At 40.1% G+C, this 15,471-nt stretch overlaps 1 protein-coding gene across 11 annotated transcripts in view; it reads left to right on the forward strand.

Annotated features, from left to right (window-relative positions):
* GAPVD1 (GTPase activating protein and VPS9 domains 1) overlaps window positions 1-15,471 on the forward strand; it is a 79,730-nt gene that overhangs the window by 19,260 nt on the left and 44,999 nt on the right. For all 11 annotated transcript variants that reach the window (XM_032865853.1, XM_032865856.1, XM_032865860.1 and 8 more), the window contains exons 2-3: window positions 12,297-12,514; window positions 13,814-14,657. In XM_032865853.1, coding sequence (XP_032721744.1) covers window positions 12,330-12,514; window positions 13,814-14,657 — 1,029 coding nt within the window. In that variant the 5' untranslated portion in view covers window positions 12,297-12,329. The remainder of the gene's footprint in view (window positions 1-12,296; window positions 12,515-13,813; window positions 14,658-15,471) is intronic.

A 15,471-nucleotide genomic window follows, 5' to 3' on the forward strand; every position in this document is an offset into this window, starting at 1 on the left:
ATATGAACTATACAACTTAGCATATGAGATGACAAGGACACTCCAGTTTTGGAGATGAGGAAACAGAAACTTAGGTGAAGTGACTAAGTTGCCAATAGATAACACTGACAGTAGGTGTCGAAGCCCAGCCTTAAATGCCTCAGATCTTCTGACCCCAGTTTTGGTATCCTTTTTGCTATGTCGTTTGATGTAGTCTCTAAAATGAGAAAGTAGCAGGTAGTCTTCTCTCGTGTAATATGGACTGTCTCACAAAGTTATTCCTGGATTTATTAGATTAATTTATTTACTTGAAGTCTAGCTGTTTAAAAGTGTAGAACCATTAGATACCTATCATTATCTTGGGATCCCTTTAATTAGAAATTTTCAGCAGAGAAAAAACATGAAACATGATTCTCATTCCATAAAACATTTGAAGTCATCTTTTCCCTAGTATAGAGTCCTTCTCTTGAGTCACAAGAGCTCATTCAGGCGTAGTTGCTAGCATTTGTAATATGTGCATCCTCCTGAGAGCATATTTCCTAGGTCACACATTTCAGGCTCTTCTTCCTCTCCATGCTCTGCATTGGATTAGGTGTGCTTCTTATCAGGAATTGGCAAACTGCTTCTGTAAAGGGCCAGATAGTAACGATTTTAGGCTTTGGGGGCCGTATGGACTCTGGAAGACTCAGGCAACTATTCAGCTCTGCTGTTGTAGCATGAAAACAGCCATAGATTCTACACAAACCAATAGGCATGGCAGTGTTCCAATACAACTTTATAGAATCAGGCCCCCAGCTGAATTTGGGCCATAAGCTATAGTTACAGTCTGCCAGGCCCAGCTCTATACCATAGACACAGAAACCCATTGTGCTTTACTCCTGCAACTAAAATCTTCCCACTGTTCTCTCACTGATACGTTTTCATAACATGAGTTGAAAAGCTTAACATTTGATTTAATGTGCATGGTTTATAATGAATTTTACTTTTGTAGAAAATGTGGTAAGTGAAACTGAAGTTACAGATTTTCAGAGTCTAATTTTTGACTACAAAAAGAAATGATATCCCTTGGAAAATGCTTGCAAATTTCAGGAAAAAATTCTGTTTGTTATTGTTAGATATGTTAGTGCCTAATATTAATGTAAAATCTTTTATTTTACTTATGTTCTTTTTTGCAGAGCAACTTGTGACAATGCAGTTACCAAATATATATGAGCGCTTCTTTGTGTGCTCGTGGTATTCGGGGATAGGGTTACATCCATCTAAAAGATACTCTCAGCCTTTAGGGGACCTGTCATTTTTGCCGGAAAGACAGGATACAGACATCAAAGATGAAAACAAAAAAGGTTTCAAATTAGTAGTATGGATAAGCAGTGCTTTAAGAGTTCAGAGTTGGAATTTATCACTGGGGCCGTACTATATGGTTGGGAAGGAAGGTTTTATTGAGCCAGGCTTTGGAAATGAGAACAAGTAAGTAAGTAATTAAGATGAGGTCTGATGTAAATAACAATGAATATAATACTAGGGCGCCTGGGTGGCTCATTTGGTTAAACAGCTGCCTTTGGCTCAGGTCATGATCTCGGGGTCTGGGATCGAGTCCCACATCAGGTTCCTTGCTCAGCGGGGAGCCTGCTTCTCCTCCCTCTCTGTTGCTCTTCCTGCTTGTGCTCTCTCACTCTCTTTTTCTGTCAAATAAATAAATAAAATCTTTAAAAAAATAATACTATGAAGGTGAATTAAAAATAAAAATGAAAAGGCGGTTTTAGCTGGAACAAGCGATTTTATATAGGAAAATTGTGTGAGATAGGAGTAGGAGTGTGGGTTAAGGCAAGATTGGTCCTTGAATATTAGGCTAAGGAGTTTGAAAACTGTTTTCTGGGAAGTAAGGAATAAATGAAGAGTTTGAAGACCTTTGTTTTTCCTTTAAGTCTTTCATGAACCTTCCAGGTATTATTGTTAAAGTTTTCAGTATTGTGTTAACATTTTCAGTATTTAGTTAACATTTAATGATGATTTCATGCTGTTCACCTCTTCTTTTCTCATCCACCAAAGACTGTATTCCTGTTCTTCCTATGTTATATCTACTCTGGTTATGAAATCTCTAACTAGAGTATGTTACTGAAATACCTCTTATTCATTCATATATTTATTTACCAAATATGGACTGAATGCTTGTGATTTAACAGGTTTTGTTCTAGTCAGTGCAGATTTGTCAGGGAACAAATTGGGCAAAAATACCTCTTTCTGTGGAGAGGAAACATGAATGTGTGACAGGGTAGGGGCTGACATTTTACATAACGTGTCCAAGAAAGACCTCATTGAAGACGACCACTTTTTTTTTTAATTTTATTTTTTTCAGTGCTCCAAGATTCATTGTTTATGCACCACACCCAGTGCTCCATGCCTTCCTTAATACCCACCACCAGGCTCACCCATCCCCCCACCCCTCTTCCCTTCCAGTACCCTCAGTTTGTCTCTCAGAGTCTACAGTCTCTCATGCTTAGTCTCCCCTTCCAGTTTCCCCCAATTCACTTTTCCTCCTTCTTCTAATGTCCTCCATGTTATTCCTTATGCTCCACAAGTGAAATCTTAAGATAATTGACTTTCTCTGCTTGACTTATTTCACTTAGCATAATCTCCTCCAGTCCCATCCGTATTGATACAAAAGTTGGGTATTCATCCCTTCTGAGGGAGACCTAATATTCCATTGTATATATGCATCATAACTTCTTTATCCATTTGTCAGTTGAAGGGCATCTTGGATCTTTCCACAATTTGGCGACTGTGGCCATTGTTGCTATGAACATTGGGGTTCATATGGCCCTTTTTTTCACTACATCTGTATCTTTGGGGTAAATACCCAGTAGTGCAATTGCAGGGTCATAGGGTAGCTCTATTTTTAATTTCTTAAGGAATCTCCACACTTTTCCAAAGTGGCTGCACCAACTTGCATTCCCACCAACAGTGTAAGAGGGTTCCCCTTTCTCCATATCCTCTCCAACACTTATTGTTTCCTGTCTTGTTAATTTTGGCCATTCTAACTGGTGTAAGGTGGTATCTCAGTGTGATTTTGATTTGAATCTCCCTGATGGCTAGTGATGATGAACATTTTTTCATGCATCTGTTAGCCATTTGTATGTCTTCTATGGAGAAATGTCTGTTCATGTCTTCTCCCCATTTTTTGATGTAATTATCTGTTTTTTGAGTGTTGAGTTTGAGGAGTTCTTTATAGATCTTGGATATCAGCCATTTGTCTGCAGTGTCATTTGTGAATATCTCCTCCCATTCCGTGGGTTACCTCTTTGTTTTGTTGACTGTTTCCTTTTCTGTGCAGAAGGTTTTTATTTTGATGAAGTCCCAAAAGTTGATTTTCGCTTTAGTTTCCTTTGCCTTTGAAGACGTGTCTTGAAAGAAATTGTGGCTGATGTCAAAGAGGTTACTGCCTATGTTCTCCTCTAGGATTTTGATAGATTCCTGCCTCATGTTGAGGTCTTTTATCCATTTATCTTTGTGAATGGTGTAAGAGAATGATCAAGTTTCATTCTTCTATACATAGCTGTCCAATTTTTTCCACTGGATTATTTTTTCCTGCTTTGTCAAAAATTAGTTGAATTGCAGGTCCATATCTGGACTCTCTCTGTTCCACTGGTCCATGTATCTGTTTTGGTGCCAGTACCATGCTGTCTTGGTGATCTCAGCTTTGTAGTAAAGCTTGAAATCAGGCAACGTGATGCCCCCAGCTTTGTTTTTCTTTTTCAATATTTCCTTAACAATTTGGGGTCTTTTCCAATTCCAAACAAATTTTGGGATTATTTGTTCCAGCACTTTGAAAAATGCCGGTGGAATTTTGATCGGGATGGCATTGAAAGTATAGGTTGCTCTGGGCAGTATAGACATTTAACAACGTTTATTGTTCCGATCAATGAGCATGGAATGCTTTTTCATCTTTTTTTCATCTTTTTGTGTCTTTGAGGAAGACCACTCTTGAGTAAAAAGTCCTAAAGGAAGTAAGAGATTTGGGTAGAGAGCAAGTGTGAAGGTACAGAGGTGAAAGTATACCTGGCAAGTCTGAGAACACAGATGGAGCAGTAGGAAAGGGGGGCCAATAATAGAGTGATTATATGCCCTTGTTTGCATCTCTTATCTTGATGACGTATTATTAATAGTGCCCACTTTCACTCCTACCTAGTAGTGTGTTGGTTTGAATGGCAAATTATAAGGTCTTCTGGTTATAGAGGTGAGATCAGAGAGGTAAGGAAGGTGGAGGCAGACCATGGAGAGCTGAGAAAAGAAGCTTTTGGAGGATTTTTGGCACAAGCGTGATATGATTTGACTTGGGCTAATAGGGTCATTCTGGCTGCTGTGTTGAGAGTAGAATGGAAGCAAGGACTGAAGCAAAATTAGGAGGCTGTTGCAATGATCCCAGGTGAGAGATACGGTACTTTGGACCAGGGTGGTAATTAACAATAGAAACGATGGTAAGTAGGTATATTCTGGATATGTTTTGGAGGTAGAGTCATCAGGAGTTGATAATCGGTGTAAGAAAAAGAAGTCGAGAATGATGAAAAAGTTTTTTGCCTGAACAGTTGGAAAGATGGAATTACAATTGACTGAGATGGGGAAGCCTGGGATTTAAAGAGGTTTTTCTTTGGGGGAGTGGAGGGAGATGAGTGCAATTTTGGACATGTTAAGTTAGATGCCAGTTAGACAACCCACAGGAGCTGTTGAGTGGGTAGTTGCAAATTTGGATCTGGCATTTAGGGGAAAGGTAAAGTCTGGAGATACTAATTTGGGAGCTGTCAGCATTTTGATGGTTCTTAAGCCATGAGATGGAATGAGATTGCCTAGTGCTGGGTATAGATAGAAAAGGAAAGGTCTAAAGACTGGGTTTAAGGGTAGGGTACCCCAGTGTTTTGAAGTCAGGGAGATGAGTGGGAAGTAACAAATGAGACTGAGACTGAGTGGAGAAGACAGGAGGAACACTGTGAGGGTGTAATGTCCCAAAGTCAAAGGAAGCGTTTCAAGGATAGTGGTCAGCCATGTTAGATTCTTCTGTTAGGTCAAGAAGAGGAAAAATGATAATGTAGCATTGGATTATAGTGTGCTTATTTGTTTGTATATATATTTTTAAAAATTTATTTGAGAGAGAGCAGGGGAGAGGAACAGAGGGAGAGGAAGAGAGAAACTCAAGCAGAGCAGACTCTACACTGAGCATGTAGCCTGATGTGGGGCTCGATCTCACGACCCGGAGATCCCAACCTGGGCCCAAACCAAGATTTGGGCTCAAGAGGGGATCAGAGGAGAGAAGCTGGAGACAGTGATTATAGACACCTCATTCAAACAATTTTCTTGTAAAGGGAGGGACAAAAATGGAGGTGGAAGTTGAAGGGAAGACGTGACATAGAGAGTTTTCTTTCTTTCTTTTTTTTTTTTAAGATGAAAAATAATAGCATGTTTATTTATTGGTGAGAATGATCCATAGAGAAAGAAATGTGGATGGGAGGGGAATAGGGTAGTTGGGATCTCTACAGTAATGTTCTTAAGTAGATGTGAAGGGAAGAAATCAGCATACAAGTGAGGATTGGCTTTAACCTAGAGAAAGGCAGTTCATTCAAAGTAAAGAAAAAAGTAGAGCACAAGTGTGTGTGTGTGTGTGTGTGTGTGTCCCCGTGTACACACACACGTTTATATACTTGTAGTTATTTACAGTTTACTTGCTCCTGGCTTCTTAGTTGACTAAGCTTTGCAGTGACAGAGGCTGTCTCTGTTTTGTTCTGTCCTGTGTTGTTAGTGCTTGGGTACGGGGAAGACATTCAGAAAATATTTGTTGACTTGAATTAAATTGGAGAAGACAGGGACAGCTGGGTGGCTCAGTGGGTTAAGCCTCTGCCTTCAGCTCGGGTCATGATCCCAGGGTCCTGGGATCGCGTCCCGCATCGGGCTCTCTGCTAAGCTGGGAGCCTGCTTTCTCCCTCTCTCTCCACCTGCTTCTCTGCCTACTTGTGATCTCTGTCTGTCAAATAAATAAATAAAATCTTTTTAAAAATAAGTAAATAAATAAATTGGAGAAGATGGCTTTTAACAGCCTTTCCAATTCTGAGATTCTGTTTTGATGTTAAGATCATAGAGGACGGGCGCCTGGGTGGCTCAGTTGGTTAAGCATCCAACTTTTGATTTGGGCTCAGGTCTTGATCTCAGTGTTGTGAGATCAAGCCCCCCCTGCCAGGTTCCACGCTTAGTGCAGAGTCTGCTTTTCTCTCTCCCTCTGTCCCTCCCCCTGCTAGTGCTCTCTCTCAAAATAAATAAATAAATAAATAAATAAATAAATAAGCAAATAAATAAGTACAATCTTTAAAAAAATAACAGAGGAAATAAAGAATTTAAGCTCAGCTAAGAGGTAAGGTTTGGAGACCCCTGTATTTTAAATGATATTTGAGCATAAACTCAGGTGAAATAGATGTAACTAGAAGCCAGATGAAGTTCTGTAAAACCAGTAGATAAAAGGAACTTTAAGGAATCAGTTATTAACAGAACTGGAAGTTAAGGTAGATGTGACTGACAAAATGTTTAGATTAGTCGATGGAGAGCAAGGGCTGCTTTGGAACCAGAACTGAGTCATTGTGAATTTTGATGTAGCTGCTTGCTAGGTATGTCAACACTTTTCTCAACTGTTAAATGAAGTTAATGAGCACAGTCATCATAGGGTTATAAGGATTCAGTGAGGAAAAAAATAGCAGTACCTGGCATGATAAAGTTCTAAATAAATGTTAGCTTGGTGTGAGTAATGTTAGTGTTAGTTCGATATTGATATTGTCATTGTTACTTTTCAGGAAACTAACTTATTTGCAAATGTTTGTACTTTGCTGTTGTGTTCAGTATGGTGAAATTTCCCCACTTTTAGTTATTACGCCTACATTTTATTTAAGCAGTTTCCCAGTAGCTATAATGATTGTGTTATAATGGTGCCTCAGAAGGGCAGAACAACTTCATAGACTTTGCCTTTTACGTTCTCAAACCCTCTTCTCCAACTGTTGTTTTAAGGAGTGTCTGTTATTTGTGTGTGAGAGTATTATTATTATTTTTTTAAGACTTTATTTATTTGACAGAGAGAGAGAGATCACAAATAGGCAGAGAGGCAGGCAGAGAGAGAGAGAGAAGCAGGCTCCCCGCTGAGCAGAGAACCCAGTGTGGGGCTCGATCCCAGGACCCTGAGATCATGACCTGAGCCGAAGGCAGAGGCTTAACCTACTGAGCCACTCAGGCGCCCTATGTGGGGGTATTATTTTATCAAAATGTATGAGCCAGTAGACTTGGGGCTACCTGAATTGAGTTCATTTAACATGTTTGAGCTCTTAACCTGCCATTAGCTATGTTAGGACACAAAGCTGAATTCTTTCCCTCAGTGTTTACAGTCTAGTTAGAGATACAATATCATTATACTTTGGCATGTGCTACATGCATAAAATGGTACTTAGAATGTGAATTTAATTTAGGTAAACTGTGGATGAAAATATAGGTCAGAGTTAATTTATATTTTTAATCTCTTGGATTTTACCCAGTGGTTTACTGACACTTTTTTTTTAGGGGAGGGCGAGAGAAAGAGGGAGAGTAAGAATTTTAAACAGGTTCCACACCCAGCGTGGAGCTGGACACATGGCTGGATCTCACAATCCTGAGATCATGACCTAAGGTGAAATCAAGAGTCGGATACTGGGGGCGCCTGGGTGCTCAGTCAGTTGGGCGTCTGCTGCCTTCAGCTCAGGTCATGATCTCAGGGTCCTGGGACTGAGCCCTGCATCCTTGGATCCCTGCTCAGTGGGGAGCCTGCTTCTCCCTCTCCTTCTGCCGCTCCTCCTGCTTGTGCTTTCTCACTCTCTCTCTGTCAAGTAAATAAATAAAATCTTTAAAAAGAAAAAGAGAGAGAGAGACACTTAACTGACTGAACCACCCAGGCATCCCTGTATAATCATGTGTTTAAAAGTATTATTTTGTGGGGTATGTTTTTACCTGTTTTTTTGGCAGCACTCAAGACTAATTATAGAAAGAAAAGCATTAAAGCATATGATTCTTGAACTTGATGAAAGGAAAAAAATGCTTAACAAGTTTGTCTAGATTTATTCAAAATATTTTTGAAGATGTTTGGGACTCTTAAAGGGTTTAGAAGGTGAATTCTTGTTTAGACTAGGTGGAGCATTACTTTCACGTGTTAATTTTTTTAAGCGAAGCTATATTTGAAGGTTTTAATTTCTGAATTGTATAAATTGGTTGATATTTTGCTGTGTCATTGGAAACATTTTATATTTCCTATCTTGAACAATATTTCGGTTATAATTAGACTGTGAGCTCCTTGAGATTAGGGAACCTGGCTAGGCTCCAGCCAAGCCCAGTAATATGTTCGTTGAATTAAGTTGTAGTAAAGCAGCAAGAAGGGCACAGTTTGAGAATTTCCAAAAAAAAATTTTTTTTAAAGATTTTATTTATTTATTTGACAGACAGGGATCACAGGCAGGTAGAGAGGCAGGCAGAGAGAGGAAGGGAAGCAGGCTCCCCGCTGAGCAGAGAGCCCAACGTTGGGCTCTATCCCAGGACCCTGGGATCATGACCGGAGCCGAAGGGAGAGGCTTTAACCCACTGAGCCACCCAGGCACCCCTTGCAAAATATTTTTATCTTTTTTTTCATTATGAAAAATTTCTGACGTACTGAAATTATTGAAAGGTAGTATAATGGTTATCGTCTACCCTCCACCCAGATTCAACAGTTGCTTGCATTTTGCTGCATTTTAAAAGTCTCATTTTTTTGCTGAACTTTGTACAAGTAAGTTGCAGATCCTAACACTACTTCTACATACTTGAGCATACGTCTCTTAAAAATATGATATTCTCCTAAGTAACCACAGCATTTGTGAGTCATTCTTGTAGAGATCGGGGTAATAATAATGGTGTACTGGCTCTGTCATCTCTCACTTGTGTGGTCCTGGGCAAATTACTTCATATCCCTGAGCCTCCGTTTCCTTAGCTGCAGAGCACTTATCTCAGAGGAATATAATGAAGATGAAGTGTGTAAAGGCACCATTTTCAGTATTTTCCCATACAGTACTCAACTGTGGTGAATTAATACCACACCCACCCTTATTCCCAGAGTTGGAAACTTTTACCTTTTTTTCCTCCCTCATTTGTTGTTAAAAAAATCTTACATTTCTGTCTTGTAACATTTCTCAAACCTGTCCTGTTCTTTCCATTGCCACCACATTTCCTGCCTGTCAACAATTTTAGTCTCTCTTCTGGTCCCATACTCACCTCCTCATCCTTTCCTTAAGGCTGCCAGAGTTTCTGCTCCCAAATAAAAATGTAATCTTACTCATTTCCTGTTTAAAACGTTTCCCATCACCTACAGTATAAGGTCCAAGTTTCTTAACTCCGTCTTCTGTGTACCTTCTGTCTCTGCAGCCCTATCTCTCATTCTGTACATTCCCTTCCTTCCCCCCCCACTGAACACACAGACACCATCCCCCAAACTGTAGCGAGCCGTGGTAGCTGTCTAAATTGTACTCTTTGTTACATACCTCTGTGCCTTTGCTTGGTTGACTCCCCGTATCTGGAATTCTACCCCGCCCACCATCTTCTTTAGCTCTGGCAAATACTCATTTTCTCAACCCCCTCCCCAGCTTGCCTTTTAAGATGAGGTGCCATACATGTTCCTTCTCTTCCCCCTCCATCTCCATTGTACAGTCTTCTAGCATAATTCCCGTAACATTTTTGGACAGCCATTTGCTTGCATGTCTGCTTCATTCTGCTAGGTTAGAAAGTCCTTAAGGATACACAGGTTTTATCCCTTTTTTTATTCCTGGTACCTAATATGTTGCTTGTACCAGGGGTAAAATAAATATAGATATGGAGTCCGTATTTTATGGTTGAAAAAAATCTGAGGTTCAGAGAATATTCTTTATGTGCCCAAAGTAACAGAACTAATTAATGAAACATTTAGATCTTTAAGAGCCCATTTCATTATTGTTGCCCTTAATTGTAATACTTACAGTTCTTAGTCTGGGTACTTAGAGGCCCCGAGAGGATGTTAGAGTTCCCACATGGAAGTCTATAAAGTCATACGTGAATTTTCGGTAAATTGAATACGATTATATATGTCTGTATGTCACCGATTTTTCTTAATGTACCCACATGGTTTTGTTATTAACAGATCATTTTAGTGGACATACTTATGTCTTTTTTTTTTTTTTTAATTTTTTTATGTACTTGAGAGAGGGATGGGGAGGAGCAGAGGGAGAGGGGTGAGCAGACCCCCACCCTGAGCACAGAGCCTGTCACGGGGCTTGATCCCATGACCTGAGCTGAAATCAAGAGTTGGATGCTCAGTTGGCTGAGCCACCCAGACGCCCATACTTTTATCTTTTGAGAGGAGAGAAGGATGAGGGCCTTCATGATACGGGTGATTTGGAATAAAGGCTTGACAGAGTTTGCTAGGGAATTGATAAGGTATAAGAAAGTTGTTTTTTCAAAAGATATGTTTATTTTATTGTATTTATTTATTTTTTTAAAAGATTTTATTTATTTTATTTATTTGACAGGCAGAGATCACAAGCAGGCAGAGAGGCAGGCAGAGAGAGAGGGGAAGCAGGCTCTCCACTGAGCAGAGAGCCCGATGTGGGACTCGATCCCAGGACCCTGGGATCATGACCTGAGCCGAAGGCAGAGGCTTAACCCACTGGACCACCCAGGCGCCCCGATATGTTTATTTTAGAGAGAGAGCACAGTTGGGAGGAGGGAGAGGGAGTCGCAAGCAGACTCTGAACTGAGTACTGAGTCTGACTTGGGGCTCCATCGCATGATCCTGATACCATGATCTGAGCCAAAACCAAGAGCTGGGTGCTCAACTGATCAACTGACAGCACCACCCAAGTGCCCCAAGAAAGTGGTTTTGAAAGCAGTAAGATTCAGGTTAGATGGTAAAATCTGAAATTTTCTTAGTCTTCAGTAATTCATTAAAATAAGAAAGTTTAAAGATATCTAAAAACAGGAGTGCCTGGGTGGCCCAGTCAGTTAAGCATTTGCCTTCAGCTCAGATCATGTTGGACCTCTTAAAAAAAAAAAAAAAAAAAAAAAAAAAAGTGTGGTCTGGCAGGCATTCTAGGTTCACAGGTATAGCTTAAATAATAATGCTTTAAAATATGTGTGCTATTTCTATCAGTTTGTTTAACTACTAGATAAACAAGATTTGTGTGATTTCATTCATTCCTTTGGCAAATATTTGTTCAATTCTTGCTATGAACCAGGTGCTCTGCTCAGCGCTAAAATTGCAGCTGTGAGTAAATAAAACAGAGAAGCCATACTCCTCCCTGGTGGCCCTTACCTTTTAGTGGGGGAACCATACTCTAACCATAGTGAACATGCAAGTAGGTATCTGTAGTATAATGCTAGACAGAGGCAAGTACTTTTTAAAAAGTCCAGAAAAGGGAATAGGAAGTGATAGTTTCTATTTTAGGAGTTACCTAAGAAGGCCTTTCTAAGTAGCCATTTGAACAGAGAGACCTGAGTTAAGTAAGGGTACTTGCCATGCAAAGATACCTGGAGGAAAGCCTTCCAGACAGAGGGATCATCAAATGCAGGAAGCTTTGAGGAAGGGGCATGCTTGGCCTCTTAAGCAAGGAAGCCAGTGCGTCTGGAGCTATGTGAGCAAGGGTAGAATGGTAGGAGATGAGGTTGGAGAAGTAGCCAGGGGCAGATCATGTAGGACCTTTAGATTTCATTCTAAATGTAATTTCATTCTAAAAATTGGATGGTTTCTAGTAAGGAAATAGGGTGATCTAACTTAAGTTTAAAGGGTACTCTACGCTATGTAGAGAACAGACTCAAGTAGTACAAGAAAGGAAGCAGGGCTATCAGTTATGAAGTGGTGATTATAGACCTTTGGGTGAGAGAGGATGATGGACGTGGTGAGAAGTAGATTGGAGATGTATTTTGAAGATCAAGTCAACAGGTTAAGTTGACTGATGGCAGTGTAAAAGGGAGTAGTCAAAGAAACTCTAGTGCTAATAAATAGATACTGGACTTGAAGGAAATACACAAATTTTTACTGTGGCTGTCTTTGAGCAGTGGCCTTCTTACTAGGAGCTTTTTTTTCCCCCCCTTATCTGTATTTACCAGTTTTTCTATCCTGAACCTGTAATGCTTTTGCAAAAAATATATAGATTATTTTAAAATTAGAGTTAATCATAGTACTAAATGTACCCTAATTCTTAATGTATTCTCTTATCCCTTTTGATTTTGGAAAAACAGTCTAAGTTTTTAAACCTTTTTACTCTTAGTGATCAGCCTTTGTACCTTCTCCACATTTGAAGATGGTGAAGCTGGATATTCATACCTTGGCCCATCACCTTAAGCAGGAACGCTTATATGTGAACTCTGAGAAACAGCTCATTCAGAGGCTCAATGCAGATGTCCTTAAGACAGCCGAAAAGTTGTATCGTACAGCATGGATTGCTAAGCAACAGAGAATTAATTTGGATCGGCTTATCATAACCAGGTAAAAAAAACAGGTTTTGAGGCGTTTAATTTTTTTCTGTGCTGACTATAAATAAATGAATCTATTTCCAACAAAGTGCATGCTTTCAGATAGTTTGAATCAACATTAAGGTGAGTCTTTGCCTATTTTGTCTGTTAATTAAGGCTTTTTTAGAGAATTATAACTTAAGCATTAATATTTTGTACCACACCAGTTAATTTTGTATCTTTGTATGATAACCTTTTATTTTGCTGAGAGTAAATTATCTTGTGTTTTTTTCTAAGTAGGCTCCACACCCAGTGTGGGGCTTGACCTCATGACCCTGAGATCAAGAGTCACATGCTCTACCCACTGAACCAGCCAGGCGCCCCTCTACTTTTCTATTATTATTATTATATTAAGATTAAAAATTTTTTTTTGAGTAATCTCTGTACCCAATATGGGGCTCAAACTCACAACCCTGAGATCAAGGGTCATATGCTACACCAGTTCAGCCAGTCAGGCACCCCTTTTCTCCCGGTATTATTTAATACACAGTTGGCCCTTAAACACTGATTTGACCCTGTGGGTCCACTTACACATGGATTTTTTTTGATAGAGTACTATGTATTTTTCTCTTATGATTTTCTTAATATTTTCTTTTGTGTAGCTTACTTTATTGTAAGAATACTGTATATAATACTTATATGAAATAATCTGTTAATCGAGTATATTATACGTAAGGCTTCTGGTTAACAGAAGTCTATTAGCAGTTAAGTGTTTGGGGAGTCAAAAGTTATGCAAGGATTTTCCACTGCACAGGGAGGTCAGTGCGCCTAATCCCTACATTGTTCAAGGGTCAACTGTGTGCATTTCCATGTTTTAATTCTGTCTATCTTCCTGTATATCTACCTCTCACTTTTAGAAACCTCTTTTTCACTGTGTTAATATCTTATTCTTTTGCTTCAGGAACCAGTTTTTAACTCTAAGAAGAGTGGTGGTGAGGTATAAATTTGAGAAAATGAGGCAGATGCAGAAAAGTATGATTCCATTTATGTGAAGCTGAAAAAAAGCAGGACTGATCTTTCATAACAGAAATCAGAATAATGGGTTTTTTTAATATTTTTTATTGAACCTGATTAACTAGGAGGAATTTGTCCTCCTTTGTACTTTTTGGCTTTCGCCTTTCTTCGCATGTTCAGATGCTGGTCGGCTGGAAGATTTGAGCAGTTCGGAGTGGTCTCATTACTAGGACGATAATCAGTCTACATTTCCATGTTTCAGTGGTACCGTATTATTGTTACCGATTTTTATTGTTTTGCTTGTTTGCTCATTTTTTAGTGCTGAAGCCTCCCCTGCTGAATGTTGCCAACATGCCAAGATTTTGGAAGATACACAGTTTGTTGATGGATACAAGCAATTGGGATTTCAGGAGACTGCTTATGGAGAATTCTTGAGTCGATTAAGGGAAAATCCTCGTCTTATTGCCTCCTCGTTGGTTGCTGGGGAGAAACTGAATCAGGAGAACACACAAAGTGTTATATACACAGTTTTTACCTCCCTTTATGGCAACTGCATCATGCAAGAAGATGAAAGCTACCTCCTTCAGGTTTTGAGATACTTGATTGAATTTGAACTTAAAGAAAGTGACAACCCCAGGCGACTTTTGAGGAGAGGAACCTGTGCCTTCAGCATCTTATTTAAACTTTTTTCTGAAGGACTGTTTTCCGCCAAACTTTTCCTCACAGCCACTTTACATGAGCCAATCATGCAGCTGCTTGTTGAAGATGAAGACCACCTGGAGACAGATCCAAACAAGCTGATCGATAGGTTCTCCCCGTTACAACAGGAAAAGCTCTTCGGAGAAAAAGGCTCAGAGAGATTCAGGCAAAAGGTTCAAGAGATGGTGGATTCCAATGAGGCCAAACTGGTGGCTCTGGTGAACAAGTTTATTGGTTATCTCAAGCAGAACACGTACTGCTTTCCACATAGTTTGAGGTGGATTGTGTCACAGATGTACAAAACCCTCTCCTGTGTGGACAGACTGGAAGTTGGGGAGGTCAGGGCAATGTGTACTGATCTCCTCTTGGCCTGCTTCATTTGTCCTGCAGTTGTCAATCCAGAACAGTATGGAATAATTTCTGATGCTCCTATTAATGAGGTGGCAAGATTTAATCTGATGCAGGTACGCTTTTTAATGTGGCATTCAGTTGAAAGTCAGTTGAGTGAGTAGTGTGGTGTGAACAAAATATGATGGCAATATGTTTACATTCTTACTATTCTGTTTCCTCAAACTGGCTTAAATCTTTCTTTCTTTCTTTCTTTTTTTTTTTAAGATTTTTATTTGTTTATTTGACAGTGACACAGCATGAGAGGGAACACAGGCAGGGGGGGAGTGGGAGAGGGAGAAGCAGGCTTCCCGCCAATCAGGGATCCCAATGTGGGGCTCTGTCCCAGGAGCCTGGGATCATGACCTGAGCAGAAGGCAGACACTTAACCACTGAGCCCACCCAGGTGCCCCTAAATATTTGCTTCTTAAGAAATAAAAGCAGTTATGGGGCACTTGGGTGGCTCAGTCGGTTGAGTGTCCCATTCTTGGTTTCAGCTCAGGTCGTGATCTCAGGGTTGTAGGATGGAGCCCTGCTTTGGTCTCCAAGGTCTAATTCCTCTCTCAGCGGGGCATCTGCTTGAGAGTCTCGCCCTTTGCCATCCCCCCACCCCCTTGTGCTTGCACACACACACACACACTCTCTCTCTCTCTCTCTCTGAAACAAATTTAAAAAAAGAAAGAAAAGCAGTTAAATTGGGATTTAAAAATACCGTAGTCACAAAATATTAGTTATGGGGGCACCTGGGTGTCTCAGTCTGGTAAACATCTGCCTTTGGCTCAGGACATGATCCCTCAGGGTTGTGGGATCAAGCCCCGCATTGGACTTTCTGCTCTGCAGGGAGCCTGCTTCTCGCTGTCCCTCTACCTGCTACTCCACCTGCTTGTGTTT

Source organism: Lontra canadensis, unplaced genomic scaffold (assembly GCF_010015895.1).
Source record: "Lontra canadensis isolate GAN:19392208 unplaced genomic scaffold, GSC_riverotter_1.0 scaffold30, whole genome shotgun sequence".
Classification (NCBI taxonomy): domain Eukaryota; kingdom Metazoa; phylum Chordata; class Mammalia; order Carnivora; family Mustelidae; genus Lontra; species Lontra canadensis.